A 17,509-nucleotide genomic window follows, 5' to 3' on the forward strand; every position below is an offset into this window, starting at 1 on the left:
TCCCCTCCCCTGTCTGCTTTCCGGAGAGACCACTCTCTCCGTGACTCCCTTGTTCGCTCCACACTGCCCTCCAACCCCACCACACCCGGCACCTTCCCCTGCCACCGCAGGAAATGCTACACTTGTCCCCACACCTCCTCCCTCACCCCCATCCCAGGCCCCAAGATGACATTCCACATTAAGCAGAGGTTCACCTGCACATCTGCCAATGTGGTATACTGCATCCACTGTACCCGGTGCGGCATCCTCTACATTGGGGAAACCAAGCGGAGGCTTGGGGACCGCTTTGCAGAACACCTCCGCTCAGTTCGCAACAAACAACTGCACCTCCCAGTCGCAAACCATTTCCACTCCCCCTCCCATTCTCTTGATGACATGTCCATCATGGGCCTCCTGCACTGCCACAATGATGCCACCCGAAGGTTGCAGGAACAGCAACTCATATTCCGCCTGGGAACCCTGCAGCCATATGGTATCAATGTGGACTTCACCAGTTTCAAAATCTCCCCTTCCCCTACTGCATCCCTAAACCAGCCCAGTTCATCCCCTCCCCCCACTGCACCACACAACCAGCCCAGCTCTTCCCCCCCACCCACTGCATCCCAAAACCAGTCCAACCTGTCTCTGCTTCCCTAACCGGTTCTTCCTCTCACCCATCCCTTCCTCCCACCCCAAGCCGCACCCCCAGCTACCTACTAACCTCATCCCACCTCCTTGAACTGTCCGTCTTCCCTGGACTGACCTATCCCCTCCCTACCTCCCCACCTACACTCTCTCCACCTATCTTCTTAACTCTCCATCTTCGGTCCACCTCCCCCTCTCTCCCTATTTATTCCAGTTCCCTCCCCCCATCCCCCTCTCTGATGAAGGGTCTAGGCCTGAAACGTCAGCTTTTGTGCTCCTGAGATGCTGCTTGGCCTGCTGTGTTCATCCAGCCTCACATTTTATTATCTTGGAATCTCCAGCATCTGCAGTTCCCATTATCTGAGGCTATATTTCCTCTGCATTTTATCCTGCACTAGGATATCATCCATCAGGCAAGTGGTAGTTACTTTCTTTTCCCAGATACCAGACATTGCCTTTTGGATAACGTCTGGTGCACAGCACATCCCTAATGGTAGCTGAAGCAACACTGCCCAAATGGTATAATAAATGTCATCAGCAATGTGGACAATTGGTCTAATGGCATCCAGTTTTGTGCAAAACTTGTGTGCTGGCAATTCTAACAAACTATCATTGATGAATGAATTAGGATGAATTTCCCTCCTTACTCCTTTATTGAACAGTGAGATCCACACATGCTCTTTGTTCTCCAGGATCTTGGGAATAATTATAGTCCTGAGCACTATTGTGTTGGTTCTATCACTGGAGATATGACCTATTTTTCAATTATGTTGAACTGAGATTTTACTTTTCCTCAACAAAGAATTAGGAATTTTAGGGGGAAATGTACAAGCAAATGGGCTGAGCATCTTATTGCAGAGTTGTGATACTACTGCGTATGATGGCATGAATCTTTTAATACCTATGGGAAAATCTGTTGAAACGCTCTCCCACCTTCGTTGTAAAGAATTGTATCCATTCTCTGTAACAGACCTCAAGTGAATTTCTGCGTAACACAGCTATTCTGATTCTTCAGGAGGTAGAATGTTTTGTTGACATTTAGTCCTCTATTACTACATTTCATGGCAAATTTCTCAAGCATTGGAAAATCATTGCCTCCTGCACTTTGGCATTTTATGCTTGTGGTGGTCTATTTTCAGAGTTCAACCATGACAGGTTGTCTGCTAACACTGAAACAGCTTCTGTGTTAGGTCCATATTTTATTTCAAAGGATTATACCTTCACACTGCTGTTCCAAAATTCATCTGCACTCTATTTGATCTCCCTAGAAAATGATGCCCCCAACTCTTGTTTTGTGCCTTAAAATGCTTGAACTTCTTCCATTTCCTTTTCTGTGGAAATGATCTTTTTTGCAGGTGATGAGGGTGACCTTAAATTTACAAAATTCTCTAAAGTTTCCCAGCTGGCCACATTTATAGCACTTAGCCTCCCCTTCTGGACATTTGTTGTGTTCATAATTTTCTTTGGGGCCACACCTGGCACAACCTAACATGGTTAATTACGTTTAATCCCTGCTCTTTTGCCATTTATGCTGGTTTTCAGGATGGTGACAATTCCGCTATGTATCCAAACAATTCATATGAATCCCTGATGTTTCCTTACAGTAACTAATGACTGATTTTGGGCCCTGATGTCTGAGTGCAAAATGAATTGGATTGCCTGTTCCAATGTTAAATCTTTCTTAGACTGAAGAAAGTTGAAGAGAGTCTGATAAATTCTCATCCCTTACAAGGATTACAATACAATCTCTAATTACTTCATCCTTCAAAGCTCCACACCAGCATATCCTGATAGGGAAGAAAATCCATTAAAAAGGCTTGTATTGATTCTCCCAGATTCTGACATTGCTGATTTAATCTTGTCCGTTCTGTCAATAAATCACTTTTGGGATCAAAGTAAGCACCATATTACAGAGTACTTGCTTCCACACTTTGTCTTACCAGAACATCAGCTATTGGAACAACATCATAAAAAAGTGCTCATTTGTTGATCCTATTTGGGGGTAAATCTTAATTCATTCACGTGAAAATGCCACTTCCAAAGCTGCCAGTTGTGACCTTGCTGTGGGCCTTCTGTGAGATCAGGCTATTGAGATCAGCCAATTCTGCTGGAGATGCAGTCACTATGGATTATGGTGCCTGACTGACCAGGGTGAGCGGTTGGGCTTTTTCTTGTTGCTGTCAAAGTGCTTGAATTCCACATCTTTACCTTCCAGATTATTGTCAATTAGGGTTTCTTTTGGCACCCTTCGGAATCTTCTTGCTCAGGTGCCCTATAGCTGAAGGCTTCTAAAGTCTTTTCCTTGCGTAAGGAATCTTCTTTCTCCAGCTTTTTCCCCCCAAGGTTATTTTCTTGGCCTGCATGCACAGTCTTCCTGATTTTCACTCAGCTGCTCTTACAATGTCTTCTAAGGTCTTGTACTAATCGAGAGAATCTTCTATTTTCAGCGTTGTACCTTGGACTCTATTTTAACTTCAGATCCGAACTATGAAGTTCTTTTTCACTAGCTGCCAAAATGTTTGTCTTGTACTATAAGCCAATAGAGTTTATAATTTACTGCCACACTCCTTTAACTACATAGTGGGTTATCAAGTCCAACTCTCCAGTACAACATCGAAGGCTTCCTCCTCACAAGCACATTCTAGACTGGTGTATACCATCCTCCTGATGGCAGTGTCATGTGACCTTTTAGATCATCATGATTTACATGAATCTCAATATGCCACAAATATCATGAAGTGACTGTCAGGGCAAGGAGGCAAGAGATGAGCTGCTTGAAAAGTGAATTGGATATGCATTTTGAGTGTAAATATATAAATAGAATAGTTCAATCATTTCTGTTAATATCAAACACGTCCAACAAACCTAAAATTCACCATGACAACCTATCACATAATGCAGCATTTTCCTGTGAAACAAATGGTGCCAGTCATTGTCTTCGTCACTGAATTTGAAACCTAATACAAAATTAAAATCAAACCCAAGTAGCTCGCACTTGTCAACAATAATTGCAAGATTAAAAACATTCCGGGATGTTTCGGATATGCAAGGACACCTTTTAAAAGCAACAAATTCAGAGTGAAATTATGGAGAAAGATGTTGGAATAATTAGTGACTCATGTCAAATACCCAAATACTTGCTGGTTAGTGGAATAGGAAAAAGCCTGAAAAGAGGACTCGAGTGTCAGCAAGTGTTAATTCATTGTAGATCATCACTTTCTGGTGCAAATGGATGGTAAAGAATATCAATGACAATCCTATAAAGAGTAACTCGTACGTTTCTGAGAGATACATTTCCAGCTTGCTATGACTATGAGGAATAAAGAGCAACCAAGATTCCTCAAGAAATCAGAAAGAAATTTAAAAAAAAAACACTTTACAAAACTGGTCACGGGTTCTTTTCTGATGCTCTGAAGAAATGTCCTGGTCAGGGAATAAAATACACAAGATTTCACCGATACAATGTGACCATAATAGACTTGATCAGCTAACTGACCTTTTCTCATTCTTTTCATTATGCAGTCCTGATGGGAATGAATTGGTTCAAACAAAATTCAATTATTAGATACAATTTTAGGAATTCATATTCTCATTTTATTCAGATTGAAGTTGTTACAATAGAGAAAGAGGATAGCATGACAGGCATCCTTGGGAAACTGGTATTGACCAGGTTTTCACCAGCCTCACAGCTACAGGAAAAGACAGCACGGTTGAGAAAATTATTTACACTCACACAGGCCTAGGCTGGGCTTGGTCCTCAACATAATGTTCCTGCCTGCACATTTTACAATATACAGATGGTGGGATAGATCTGTGAAAGACATATTGGTGGAGAAGAGATAATAAGTTCACTAAATAGCTTATTATTATTTGGAATTTTCTTACCATATTTCTGATTTTACTTGATTTTATTTAGAATATCTATTAACTGGTTGGACAAAGCCAGCAAGAAAGAAAAATCATAGTTAACAAATCTACTGGAGTTTTTTTGGATGTTGGTTTAAATAGAATACACGATGGAGAAGCAGTGGATATGATGTTTTTAGAGTTTCAGAAGTCTTTTGATAAGCTTCCTCATAAGAGGTTAGCATGTAAAGTTAAAGTACATTGGGTAGGAGATAATATATTGGTATGAACTGAGAATTAGTTGACAGACAGGATAAATAAATAGGTCTTTTTCCAAGTGGCACCCGAAGTCCCAGTTATTCACAATATATATAAAAGGCTCTGGATCAGGGAGCCAAATATAACATTTCTAAGTTTGCGGATGACAAAACTGGGTGGGATTTTGAATCATGAAGAGGATGCGAGGAGGCGTCAAAGTGGTTTAGACAAGTTGAATGAGTGGGCAAACCAATGTCAGATGAAATCTAACACGGCTAAACGTTAAGTTACATACATTTACGCAAAAATCAGAAAGGAAGAGTATTATTCAAATCGTAATTTTCGTTTTGAAACGTGGATGATCAAAAGGATCTGGATGTCCTTTGTATATCAGTCAATGAGACAATCACCCAAAGTAGATAGACAAGTGCAGCAAGCAACTACAAAGGCAAATGGTACGCTGGCCTTCATTGCAAGAAATTGAGTTCAAAAGTAGGAATATCTTACTGCAGTTATACAGGACATTGGTGAAATCACATCTGAAGTATTACACACAGTTTTGGTTTTCCTACCAAAGAAAGGATGTACACGCTTTGGAGGGAGTTTAGCAGAGGTTTGCTAGGCCAACACAGGGCATAACAGGACTGTCCTCTGATGAGAGATTAATTTGACTTGATAGAAACCTGAAGAACTGCAGTTGCTTTAAATCGGGAAAAAAAAACAAAGTTGCTGGAAAAGCTCGGCACGTCTGGCAGCATCTGGGAGGAAAAAAAAAGTTAATGTTGTGGGTCCAATTACCCTTAATTTGACTAGACTTGTATACAAGAGATAACAAGGTGTAGAGCTGGACGAACATAGCAGAAGTGATTTCTGAGAGCCTTCCTGCTCCTCTGATGCTGCTTGGCCTGCTGTGTTCATCCAGCTCTATACCTTGTTATCTCAGTTTCTCCAGCCTCTGCAGTTCCTACTATCTCTACACTTGTATACACTCGAGGTTAGAAGGTTGAAAGGGGATCTGACTGAAACATGTAAAAGTCAAACAGGCTAGACAGACCTAGAAGCAAAGAGGATATTTTCCCTGGTTGATGAATCTCAAATCAGGGGATTATAGTCTCAGTATATGGGCAGACTACTTAGGGATGATATGAGGAAACATTTTTTCACTTGAGGGATAATGAACCTGGGGAATCGTCTACCACAGGAAGCTGTGGAGATTCAAGTCACCAAAAATATTCAAGAAAGTGATCAATCATTATTTGGACTTTAAAGGCATCAGGAGATCTGGGGAGAAATCAAGGCTATAGCATTGAGATAGAGGATCAGTCCTGGCCATATCGAATGCCAAAGCGGAACAAGGAGCCAAAGGGCTACTCCTGGTCCTCTTTGTCGGTTTTGTGTTTCTGTGATTATTGAAGCATGGCTGCTGCAGCAGAGCCAATGGGCTGAAAACTCCTATGTCTCATGGTCCTACCCATGGGTTATGGTGTGTTCAGATCCTGCTCATCTAACAGAGCAGAAATCTGAGCAGTAGCTGACTTGTCGAGGAAGCTGACAGTCAAACTGTGAAACAAGTCTATGGGTTTTTGAAGATGCAAACTATCAACTATCAACGTTGAAGGCATCGCAAAGATATATCCTGAGTGAAGTGTTGCTAACAGCAGGGGGTCTCCCAGGTCCAAATCCATCTCGAGGTCGGTAAAGTCAGGTCAAAGCTTTTGAGATGCTCATCGCAGTTAATTCGGCTCAGTGGATTCCCAATAGGAAGATGAAAATACCTTAGGGATGTGTTCAAAGTATTCCTGAAGAGGTCAAACATCCCCCTCGACACTTGGGAGTCCCTCCTGGCTCTGATCGACCAAAATGGAGATGGTCGACTTGGGCAGGAAACAGCGTATCGGGAGACTTCACTGGCAGCAATGCAGAGGCATTGGAGAGAGCACACAAATCTTCCAACAGCTCTCCTCCCTAACTGATCAAGCATCAGAGCCTTGTATGTGTCACAGTCTACAGACAGATAATGCATTGGCTCAGAAACCCATTGACCCAAGACTGGAAGTAAGTAACCGTCATTCTCAAGGAACTACTCAAGAAGAAGTAGTTTCTAAGTTCCACACCTCCAACCATGCCTTCTTTATTAAGCTTGATGGCCTCCCCCTTCTTCTCCCAACTCCTAGAAACAAACTGCCTCTGCTTTGTCTTACTGTCTGAAAAAGCTTAGAGATACAAGTGGGGCTGCATCATGGAGCTACTCTTCGTCATGCTGAACGCATTTTCAGTTGTCTCCATTGCTGTAGACATCTCCAGTCTGTGTCTGCAGCCTCCCTGAATGCTGCAAATGCACCTTTAAAACTGGTGCCGTAAAATTAAATAACATTTCTGCCACCCTTAGTTGGCTGGCTTCCCTAAACAGTATTATCTGACTCTTGTAAAATCACTGAGGAAATTCTTCCCCCAGCCTGTGTGTGCCACCCAAATAAGTTGTTGATTTCATTGAAAAGTTTCAGCTATTCACAGTCAACTAGCTTGGGTATGCAAATTGTGGATCATTCCAAAAACTTAAATGTCTTCAATGCATGTAAATCTTACAAACCAACTGTTGTACACGAAGACAAGCTGTCTCCATTCACAATCCCAGACAATCCCGAAGAGCTTTCTAGTCAATGAACTACCTTCAAAGTTCAACCAATGTCATGACGTAAGAAGTATAGTAGCCAATGTCTGAAAAACTCAAAACTGGAATTAGGCAAAATGACCAGATCATTTGAGTTTGGGTGTTGTTGAGTTATAAATGAGGAATCAGAATTATTTCAGTAAAATATCAAAGTCGAGATGCTGAATATCTGAAACAAAAACAGAAAATTCTTCAGAAACTCAGCAGGTCTAGCAATATCTGTGAGAGAAAACAGTTAATGTTTCAAATCCAGTGATCTTCCATCATAAGCAGAATTATTTCACTGTTCCTCTTTAAGAAGCGTCAAGGGAGTATTTTTAATTACTGAAGGTCTTGTTGTAGCACAGCATCCAAGAGATTATCTCGAACATTGCAACAGTTGTTCAATACTGCACTGAAGTGTTCACTTAGATTTCAGGTCGAAGTCTGCACAATGTTGTCTCAGATCATGGTTCATGGAACCCCTGCGGTGTGGAAATAGGCCATTCAGCCCAGGAAGTCCACATCAACCCCATGAAGGGCACCCCACCCAGACTCACCCTATCGCTGTAACCTTGCATTTCCCCTGGTTAACCTACCTATCCTATGTATCCCTGTACACCATGGCCAATCTGCCTAATCTGCACATCTTTGGATATGACAGGAAACCAGAGCACCTGCAGGAAACCCACTCCCAGACTCAGGGAAAATGTGTAAACTCCGCACCGACAGCCACCTGAGGGTAGAATCCAACCCAGGTCCCTGGCGCTATGAGGCAGTAGTGCTACCACTGAGCTGTTGTGCTGCCCCAAAGAAACAGTTATGGAAGTGTTAACGCTAATATTAAATTCAGCTTCACCCAATCAGATGCAGTTATATTTTTTGGGCAAAGGTACTGGAGATCCACATGAACATCCAAAGAAAGTTCATTTAGTTTTTAATGTCTCAGAGAGTTGATAATTATGCCTAATCAATATTGTAAAATATACCTATCGCTACCAGGCAATAAGCAATGTCGTTACGTCAGACAAATACTCCTTCTGTTTAGGCTCCCCTTTGGTCTATGCTTTGTAGAATACTACATGCTGGCAGCAATGCTTTCTGAAAGTACCGTGCAGAGAGGGACCTTGAACACATCACCTCAAGAGAGGTAAGATTGCAACCCATGATTCGGAGCTGACACCATGCAAGCCCAGTTGAAAATAAGAGTGTTAGAAAAGTTTTAAGTCTGTTGCTTTCATTTTGTCACAGTGCCAAAAGTAATTATATGCACAATTGCTTGCTTACTGAGAAATATCATCTTTGTTTTTCAGAGGATTTGGCTTCCATTTCAAAGTGAAACAGGGTTGTAACTGGGCGGCAGTCCGAAAACATTCATTAGTACTCTGCCTGTCAGCTTCCACACTGCTGAGGAGAAGCATTCACGAAATGCTTGGAAAATATTCAGTTAAAACATTCTGAAAAGAAGTGATATTTTAAACTTAAACTTAAACTCAGAGCATTTAAAGTTCTTTTTAAGTCAAGCACTGTAATACTGATGCATTGCTTTGTGTAATTATGAGTCCTCCTCACTTCATGTCAAAATAGAAAGATGTTTTACTCCAATAATTCGAGTTAGAAGTGAACACAAAATTATAATAAATGCATTCATGCATGGAGTGGTGTAGTGGTAATATCACTAAATTAGTAATCGAGAACCTCAGGCTAATATTCTGGAATATGGGTTCAAAACCACCACGCCAGAATTTGACAAACATCTGGTCTGGTACCAAACATATTACCACTAACAGTTTCAGAGATAATGGGAACTGCAGATGCTGGAGATTCCAAGATAATAAAATGTGAGGCTGGATGAACACAGCATTACCACTAACAGTTGCCATGTTTACCCATATAGTTCTTTGATGTCCTTTAGGGAAGGAAATCTGTTATCCAGCCTGATCTAGCTTACGTGTAACTCCAGATCCACATCAATGTGAAAGATTCTTAACTGCCCACTGGGCATTTAGGAATGGGCAATAAATGCTGGCCTAGTCAATAATACACAGAATTATGAACAATTTTTTAAATGTCAAAATTTAGCAATTACGAAGCCTAATAACCTTTCGCAACCCTCCACCCAACTTGCAACCTCCTCTACTACCTATCCTTTTGACCAAACTCCTCTTTGCACTTTGGTAGGAGTAACCAGAAGGCAAAGTACAGGGCTAATGGTAAGATTCTTAGCAGTGTAGATGAGCAGAGAGATCTCGGTGTCAATGTACACAGATCCTTGAAAGTTGCCACCCAGGTTGACAGGGCTGTTAAGAAGGCACACAGTGTTTTAGCTTTTATTAATAGAGGGATCGAGTTCCGGAACCAAGAGGTTATGGTGAAGCTGTACAAAACTCTGGTGCGGCCGCACTTGGAGTATTGTGTACAGTTCTGGTGACCGCATTATAAGAAGGATGTGGAAGCTTTGGAAAGGGTGCAGAGGAGATTTACTAGGATGTTGCCTGGTATGGAGGGAAGGTCTTATGTGGAAAGGTTGAGGGGCTTGAGGCTGTTTTCATTAGAGAGAAGAAGGTTGAGAGGTGACTTAATTGAAACATATAAGATAATCAGAGGGTTAGATAGGGTGGATAGGGAGAGCCTTTTGCCTAGGATGGTGACGGCGAGCACGAGGGGGCATGGCTTTAAATTGAGGGGTGAAAGATTATAGGACAGATGTCAGAGGTAGTTTCTTTACTCAGAGAGTAGTAAGGGAATGGAACGCTTTGCTTGCAACGGTAGTAGATTCGCCAACTTTGGGTACATTTAAGGCGTCATTGGCTAAGCATATGGACGTACATGGAATAGTGTAGGTTAGATGGGCTTGAGATCGGTACGACAGGTCGGCACAACATCGGGGGCCGAAAGGCCTGTACTGTGCTGTAATGTTCTATGTTCTATGTTCCTCCTCCCCACATCCCTCTTGCAGTGACTTCCAGACCTACACAACCTTGTTAATGTGTCCATCTCAACTTTTCCACTGGGAGCCTCTTAGCCCCTGCCCCTTCCTCAACCCCTTCCCCAAGAACCCTCCTGGCATGCTCTTCCTCCCTTCCCATAACCTCTCACAGCTTTGTACCCCTGGCAGACAGTGCCCCCAGCCCAGAATTAGGCATGTGCTGTGACAAAAACCACAAAGGGCATATCTCCCAGTTAAAACCCCAGCTTGGCTATTAGCCCTGAAATCATCAGCCAAAGGCAGCTCCAGCTTTCCCACAAACTCCCTCACTGGATTTACTTTCCTAACTGGTCCTCATATCATAGGCTTTTTATCCCTTATGATTGCTGTTGTTAAGGCCACTCACTAGCCTGCACTGGAACAGATTAAAAAATGTAAGCGTGTTAGATATAACATGTAAATTAGAAATGAATATTTGAAACACAGCAAGATACCATCATCCTGCAAAGGCTGCCATTGAGACAGTAACTGAATGCAATGCGCATTCCACCAGACTGCAATTTCAAAGCCAGTCTGTGCTTTGGTTCACAATACTATTTGTTAGTCCAATGAGTCATAATCTGCAATAAGCCTTGATAAACAGAATACCACAGATATAGATTAATATTTTAGAAACAGCAAAAATACTGATGAATGCCGTTTCTTTGCCTGACTGTTTGCTACAGTGACAGAAGAAATAGTTCTACATTTCCCAAATATTTTTAATACATTATCTTGAAATGAGATTTTGTTGTTTGCATATTGAGAAGTATTATCCATATTATGCTGAGAACAAATAATGGAGATTCTTCCCTCCAAATGAAAACCTTTTTGACACTTCATGGAGACTTTGATGCCAGCTTGTCATGTTGTACGTGAAAGGTCATGAGTCAGTTTCATAGAATCCCTACAGTGTGGAAACAGGCCCTTCAGCCCAACAAGTCCACAGTGACCCGCAGAGCATCCCACCCAGAACCATCCCTGAACATTACAGGCGATTTAGCATGGCCAATCTATCTAGCCTGCACATCTTTAGACTGTGGGAGGAAACCGGAGTACCCAGAGGAGTCCCATGCAGACATGGGGAGAACGTGCAAACTCCACACAAACTGTAACCGAAGGGTGAAATCAAACCGAGGCCCCTGGTGCTGTGAGGCAGTAGTGCTAACTGAGTCACCATGCATTTGGATTTTATGTTACAGTAAACTAGATACCAAATCTTACAGACATTTTGAAGGGAGAAATCAAGTCAGGAGGCTGGGTTCAAGCCCGACCTGCACCAGAGGTCTGTAATGACATCCCTGAACAGGCTGGCTACAAATTCCCAGCAGAAGTTGAAAAATGTGAAAGTGAAGTGGTGCAGCACCACTAGTGACCAGAGGTCGTAATTACAATGGGACAATGTTTACATCAGCAACTCTCATTCCAGATGTCGAGACTGTCGTACAAGACGGCAGTTGATAAGATAAGGATTGAAGATAAGAACACGCAGATATAAGCTTCATTTAAATGTATTTACACCTAAAGTAACGGGACAATTTACTCTGTAAAATGTACCAAATCAGAGCGGGCTGATGTTTCATTGGAGGAGATATAGCTGAAGGAAAACACTTCTTGCAACCGGAAAAGCAGCTCAAAATACAAACATTCACAAATAGACACCAGATAACTGTCTCAGTTTAAACTTCCTGCGGTAAAGCATTGCTCTATTTTAGACTGTCTATCCCCCTTCCCCAAAGCCTTTACAGATCACTAACAATCCACAGCCACAAGGAACTATTATTTTAGCTCAAATCAATCGGAAAAGCAGACAGACATTCTTGTCACTAATCCATCAAATCCTGAATGTGAACATTCACACTGAACTTTTAAACTTTCGCACTGATTTATCTGTCAGAATGCAAGATCATGGAGAATGCACCGGAACATTGCTGCCATTCTCCAAATACTTCCCTCTAAGACACACACACACGCACACAAATTTGAGATTGTGAACTACTCACCGACAACGCTAAACCATTTGCAGGAGCAGACCACCTTTGTTTTAAACTCAGATGATCCTCTGAAGCGCCAATGCGTGGCACAATGGGAACTCCCTGACAACCCGCAGAACGGGAACAGGCAACTTCTGGCAATGCAAGCAGCGACCTAGAGTGTTTTTTTTACCCCTTTCTTCCCATCGTCTTACCTGTTGCTGGCTGGCTTTTTCCGCCTTTTGGTTGAGGGGCGAGGCTGCTGGTTTAAAACGGGCCGATGCAACAAGCGAAAAGCGGTCGGCTGACTAATCACCAGGCGACCCCGAACGTGCTGGAAGACCTTCAACGCTGGCCCGTGTTCTCTCCGAGGCGGTGGTTCAGTCGCCGAGTTGCCCAGCAGCAGAAAGAATAGCAGGCGGCCAGCAGCCAGAGAAGCAGCGATTACAGCCAATTTATAGTGAAGTTTCATTGTGTCTACTCCCAAGATCCGCTCGCCTCAATCCACGTCATTTGCTGTGCACATTGTTGCCGTAAAGTTCTTCATACTTCGTCGGAAATCAATTCCAGATTTGACTTTATTTCTTGGCCACCTGGTTCTGTTTTATTGGTGCAGCGTGTACACAGTGCCCCATTCAACGAGACAAATCCTTTCCTCAGCATCCTGCAACGCTGCTGCACCCCATCATTAACAAAAAGGTTGTGTCATTTTAGCCTGCTGGCAGCATTGCAAGGGGCGGTGATGTTACACATTGCTTGAAGAATACTGCAAATTGAGAGTTACAAATGCTTTCAATACTTGAGTACACGTGACAATAAACATAATTCTAATTATTTTTATGGATTTATGTCAGATTTCCAGCTGTTGGAAGTTCCTTGCTCTCCCACATTAAGAAATATTTGTTTTCCTTTGTCATATTCAGGAGTAGGACAGTATAACCAACCATTATAAAAGTCAACAAAACTTCAAAAGATGGCACATTGGCTGCTAATGCTTGGATAATGAAAGACCAGAGACGGTGGTAGCGTTCACACCTTATAATTAAAGCCAATTCCATCAGAAAAGTATATGGTTGATTGTATAATAAAGACAGACTGCAAATTTTGTTTAATGTGGAAAACATAAAACTCTATAACTACGGAAGGTTACCCACAAAGACAAAAAGACTAGGAAAATTAAACTGAAAGAAGTAGTAAGCTTGAGCGATATTGGGCCAGATTTGGCAGTTGTAGTTGAGGCATAACTAACAGGTTTTCCCCTCATTACTCTTTGAAACTGACAGGAACTTCTGCATATACATAGCACTGAAAAATTCTCACAGACAGTAAATTAGCAAGTAGGTGCTATACTTTGCTTTTTATGATTTTATAAAAAGTGAAATAAAGGTCAGACTACATGCATGGAATTGAGATAAAAGTTTATTATCATAAGTGTTTTATTACTTTTTATTATTTTAGAAATCTTTTTTTTACAGTTTTGAGAAATTTGATGCCAGTAGAAGGGAGTCTAGACTGGTGCTTAATACAAAGAAAATATTTAATGTTTCTCTGTTTATTTCAGTCTGTCGCGTTCTGTTCTTTAAAATGTAGTACAAAAGTGTGTTAAGTTTTTCATTCAGTCTTGCTGTTGAAATGTAAGTTTGTGAGTGCACGGAAGTAGAAATGGATTTAAGTTAGTAAACAGTACTATAGTTCAATAATTTGACAGGAAGCAAGAACAACTGAAACAAATAGCAATTACAAACAACCTGTTCACCCGCTTGAGATGCAGATCTAAGATTTGAGGAACTACTTGACTAAGTGAAGGCCCCAAAATTCACAAGTCAGGCATGCTGTTCAAAATGAGCGATCTTATGAGGTCACAGAATCCCTATAGAGCAGAAAGAGGCCACTCAGTCCATTGAGTCTCCACCAACCCTTCAAAGAATATCCCACCCAGACCCAATCCCTCACCATATTCCTGTAACACTGCATTTAGCATGGTCTGTCTACCTAAGCTGCACATCCCTGGACACTTCAGGGCAATTTAGCATGGCCAATCCACCTAAAATGCACATCTTTGGACTTCAGATATGAGCATGCCAGAAAAGGTCCTAATCTCATGAATGATTGGAAGTGCTCTATCACTGTTTAAGTAGCCCATTTATATAATTGCAAAGAAAATGTCACTAGATCTGCTGCTTTTTCCACCTCATTCCCATGGTGTTTGTGGCACAGTAGTAATGTCCATATCTCTGAGCTAAGAGTCTCAAGTTTAAGTCCTATCTATTGTTGGAGCAACGCCTGATCAGAGGTGGCAGAATTTAATTGCCCATCAGCATAAATATGCTGTTGTAACAGAATTAGCATGCCTGGTCCAGCATTAAAGTTAGGCCATAAATTGACACAATGGGAGCTTTGAGAATGGTTTATCCCAAGGTGACAGGCTCTACTTTGAACGAAGAATATTACAAACTAATATACAGGGAATTCTATAAAAACAACAGCTGCAGATGTGTATCGGAGGAAGTTCAATAAGAGATGTGTGACAGCAGACAGCCTGAAGTCTGTAGCAAGCATTAAAAAGACAAGTTGGATCCCACAATAACAGAGACAAATGATCAGGGCAAGATTAAGGCTCATAAAAGTCTAGGAGATCAGGTAAGTTCAACGAGCTGTGAAAGTGATGGAATTTTAGTTTTATCAATGAAAAGATTTTGTCTTATTATGTGAAAAATGTCAGTCAGAGTAGGGCCAGTAAATTTTATCCCAAGACACTATGTGATTAGAATGAGTTATAGTGCAGCTGCAAGATAGAGGATAGTGTTTAACCGAGCCTCCAAGGTCAAATGGGACTGAAACTGCTCACAACTAATTAGCTAAAGAATGCTAACCATAGGTGTAAACATAAAACTTCACATATAACTAACTTTCTATTAGAACTAATATGAGGAACTTTATAAGCAATACATAAGAACTAACTTCCTTTTGTATCTCCTGTGATTAGGACAATGGGAAATGTAAGATGCGTAATAGAATTTGATGGGGATAACAATGAATACAATGAATAACAGAATTCAAGGAGCCCTTACAGATAGGCATATCTGGCAAATGTCTGAGATAGAGTATAATCATTAACTTTGGAATGTGAATTCATGAAATTGTTAGATCCCACGGCCTGATGATTACAGTGTCTGGTAAATATCATGAGGTCATGGGGAAGCTGGGGCTTCCACAGAGATGTCCATCATTGATAAGATGTTTCACAGGATTGGATGCATAGATTAAGGGGAAAGGAACAATAACAATGTTGCATGTAATTATTGCAATGCAAAACGTGTAAAAATGCTGTATCCCACTGGTGAAATTAGTGTCATTGATCTGTCTTAAATCTGAACTGAATATTAAGACGGCAACTGGTTCCCACTTATAAGCCAGATTCAGAGTGATCTCTGGCTTCTCCCACACATGCGATAAAGAGCTTGAATAAAAATTGATTATACTTCTGAACGCAGAATTCAAGTCTGCTGTTTGACATCTCATCTCTGAACAAATTTTTAAAAAAACTTCTGCCTGGTCCTCCTGATCTTATCTTTCCTTAATCGTATCATTGTAAGATTCTCTGCCTTTTCCTGTTCTTGCAAATCATGAAACTTCTGCAAATTAGTTGATGCTTAAGACAGAATTTAACTGAGAGTAAAACATGTCAGGGATAACACCCTGAGATGTCAACAGAATAAGAAAAGACTGATGGCCCAGGGCCAGAAATTATGTGTGAATGAGTTAACAGCATTAAAGTTTTTAAGCCAAATTTTAAACATGGTGCTAAACATTTTATCACAGCCATCAAAATAAAGTATATCATTCCAGTGTGAAAAAAAATGTTGTCAATAATCCATCCAGGTCCATCTCTGAAAAGAGTATGAAGGAATACACTTTGGTAGGCCTCAGTGCAGTAGGTGGTGAAGAACTCTCAAAGAACACACCAGGCCAACATTCCTGAGTAGTTTGAGAAATTATGTAAACTTGGGGCACTGAGAACCGATAGGGGTTGGAACAAGGATAAGGAGCTGTTTGTACCTGCCAGTTATGCCAGCCATTCTGGACTGGTACTCAGAACTGTGTTATGTTCCATCTTGATTGAGCTATCAACTATCTCTTGAAAATCAAATGTAACACGGGCATTTGTGTAAGTTCTTAGCAGATATTACACCAACCTCAACGGATGTATATGAATGCACTAGTGTACCTGATTTTCTTTTTCATTGTCAAATAAGTTATGATCATATGATCCCCATTATGTATCAGTCTCTTTCTGGTATATATTCAGTGACTTGGCCTCCACAGCCTTCTGTGGTAGAGAATTCCACAGGTTCATCATTCTTTAAGTGAGAAAACCTTTTCTTATCTCAGTCCTAAAGGGCTACCCCATATCCTGAGACTGTGTCACTGATTCTAGACTCCCAAACCAGAAAAAAAATTCTCTCATATCTAGTCTATCAAACCCCGGTAGAATTTTGTACATTTCAATCAAATTCCCTCTTATCTTCTGAAACTCCCGTGAGTTCAGACCCAATTGAACCAGTTTCTCCTCATAAAACAGGCCTGCCATCCCCAGTATTAGTCTAGTGACTCTTTGCTGCACTCACTCTTAGTATATCCTCTGTTAGGAAGGGAGAGCAAAACTAAGTGCAATAGAGTCATAGAGTTGAACAGCAATAGAAGCAGACCCTTTGGTCTAACTCATCCATGCCAATCAGATATTCTAAATGAATCTGGTGTCTTTGTCAGCATTTCACCCCATTCCCTCTAAAGCCTTCCTATTCATATACCCATCCAGATGTTGTTTAAATGTTGTAATTGTACCAGCTTCCACCACTTCCTCTGCCAGCTCATTTCTTACGTGCAGCACCCTCTGCATGAATAAGTTGACCTTCAGGCCCCTTTTAAATCTTTCCCCTTTCACCTTAAACGCATGCCTTCTAGTTTTGGCTTCCCCTACCGTGGGGAAATGATCTTCACCGTTCACCCTTAGCGCACTCCTCATGATTTTATAAACATTTTTAAAGTCACCCCTCAGGTCCAGGATGATCTCACCAAGATCCTTTGCAGCTGCATTAAGACACCCCCAATTCTGAACTCAAATGCTCTTGTAATCAAGGCCAATATGCCATTTGCCTTCCTAATTGCTTGCTGTTTTCCCTGACTACT

General features: G+C 41.4%; 1 protein-coding gene across 2 annotated transcripts in view; it reads right to left on the reverse strand.

The window, feature by feature from the left end:
* Positions 1-13,042, reverse strand: part of gxylt2 (glucoside xylosyltransferase 2) — a 52,260-nt gene extending 39,218 nt beyond the window's left edge. For both annotated transcript variants that reach the window (XM_059649920.1, XM_059649919.1), the window contains exon 1: positions 12,535-13,042. In XM_059649920.1, the coding sequence (XP_059505903.1) occupies positions 12,535-12,791 (257 nt within the window). In that variant the 5' untranslated portion in view covers positions 12,792-13,042. The remainder of the gene's footprint in view (positions 1-12,534) is intronic.
* Positions 13,043-17,509: the final 4,467 nt, after the last annotated feature.

This window comes from Stegostoma tigrinum, chromosome 11 (genome assembly GCF_030684315.1).
Source record: "Stegostoma tigrinum isolate sSteTig4 chromosome 11, sSteTig4.hap1, whole genome shotgun sequence".
Taxonomy (NCBI): Eukaryota; Metazoa; Chordata; class Chondrichthyes; order Orectolobiformes; family Stegostomatidae; genus Stegostoma; species Stegostoma tigrinum.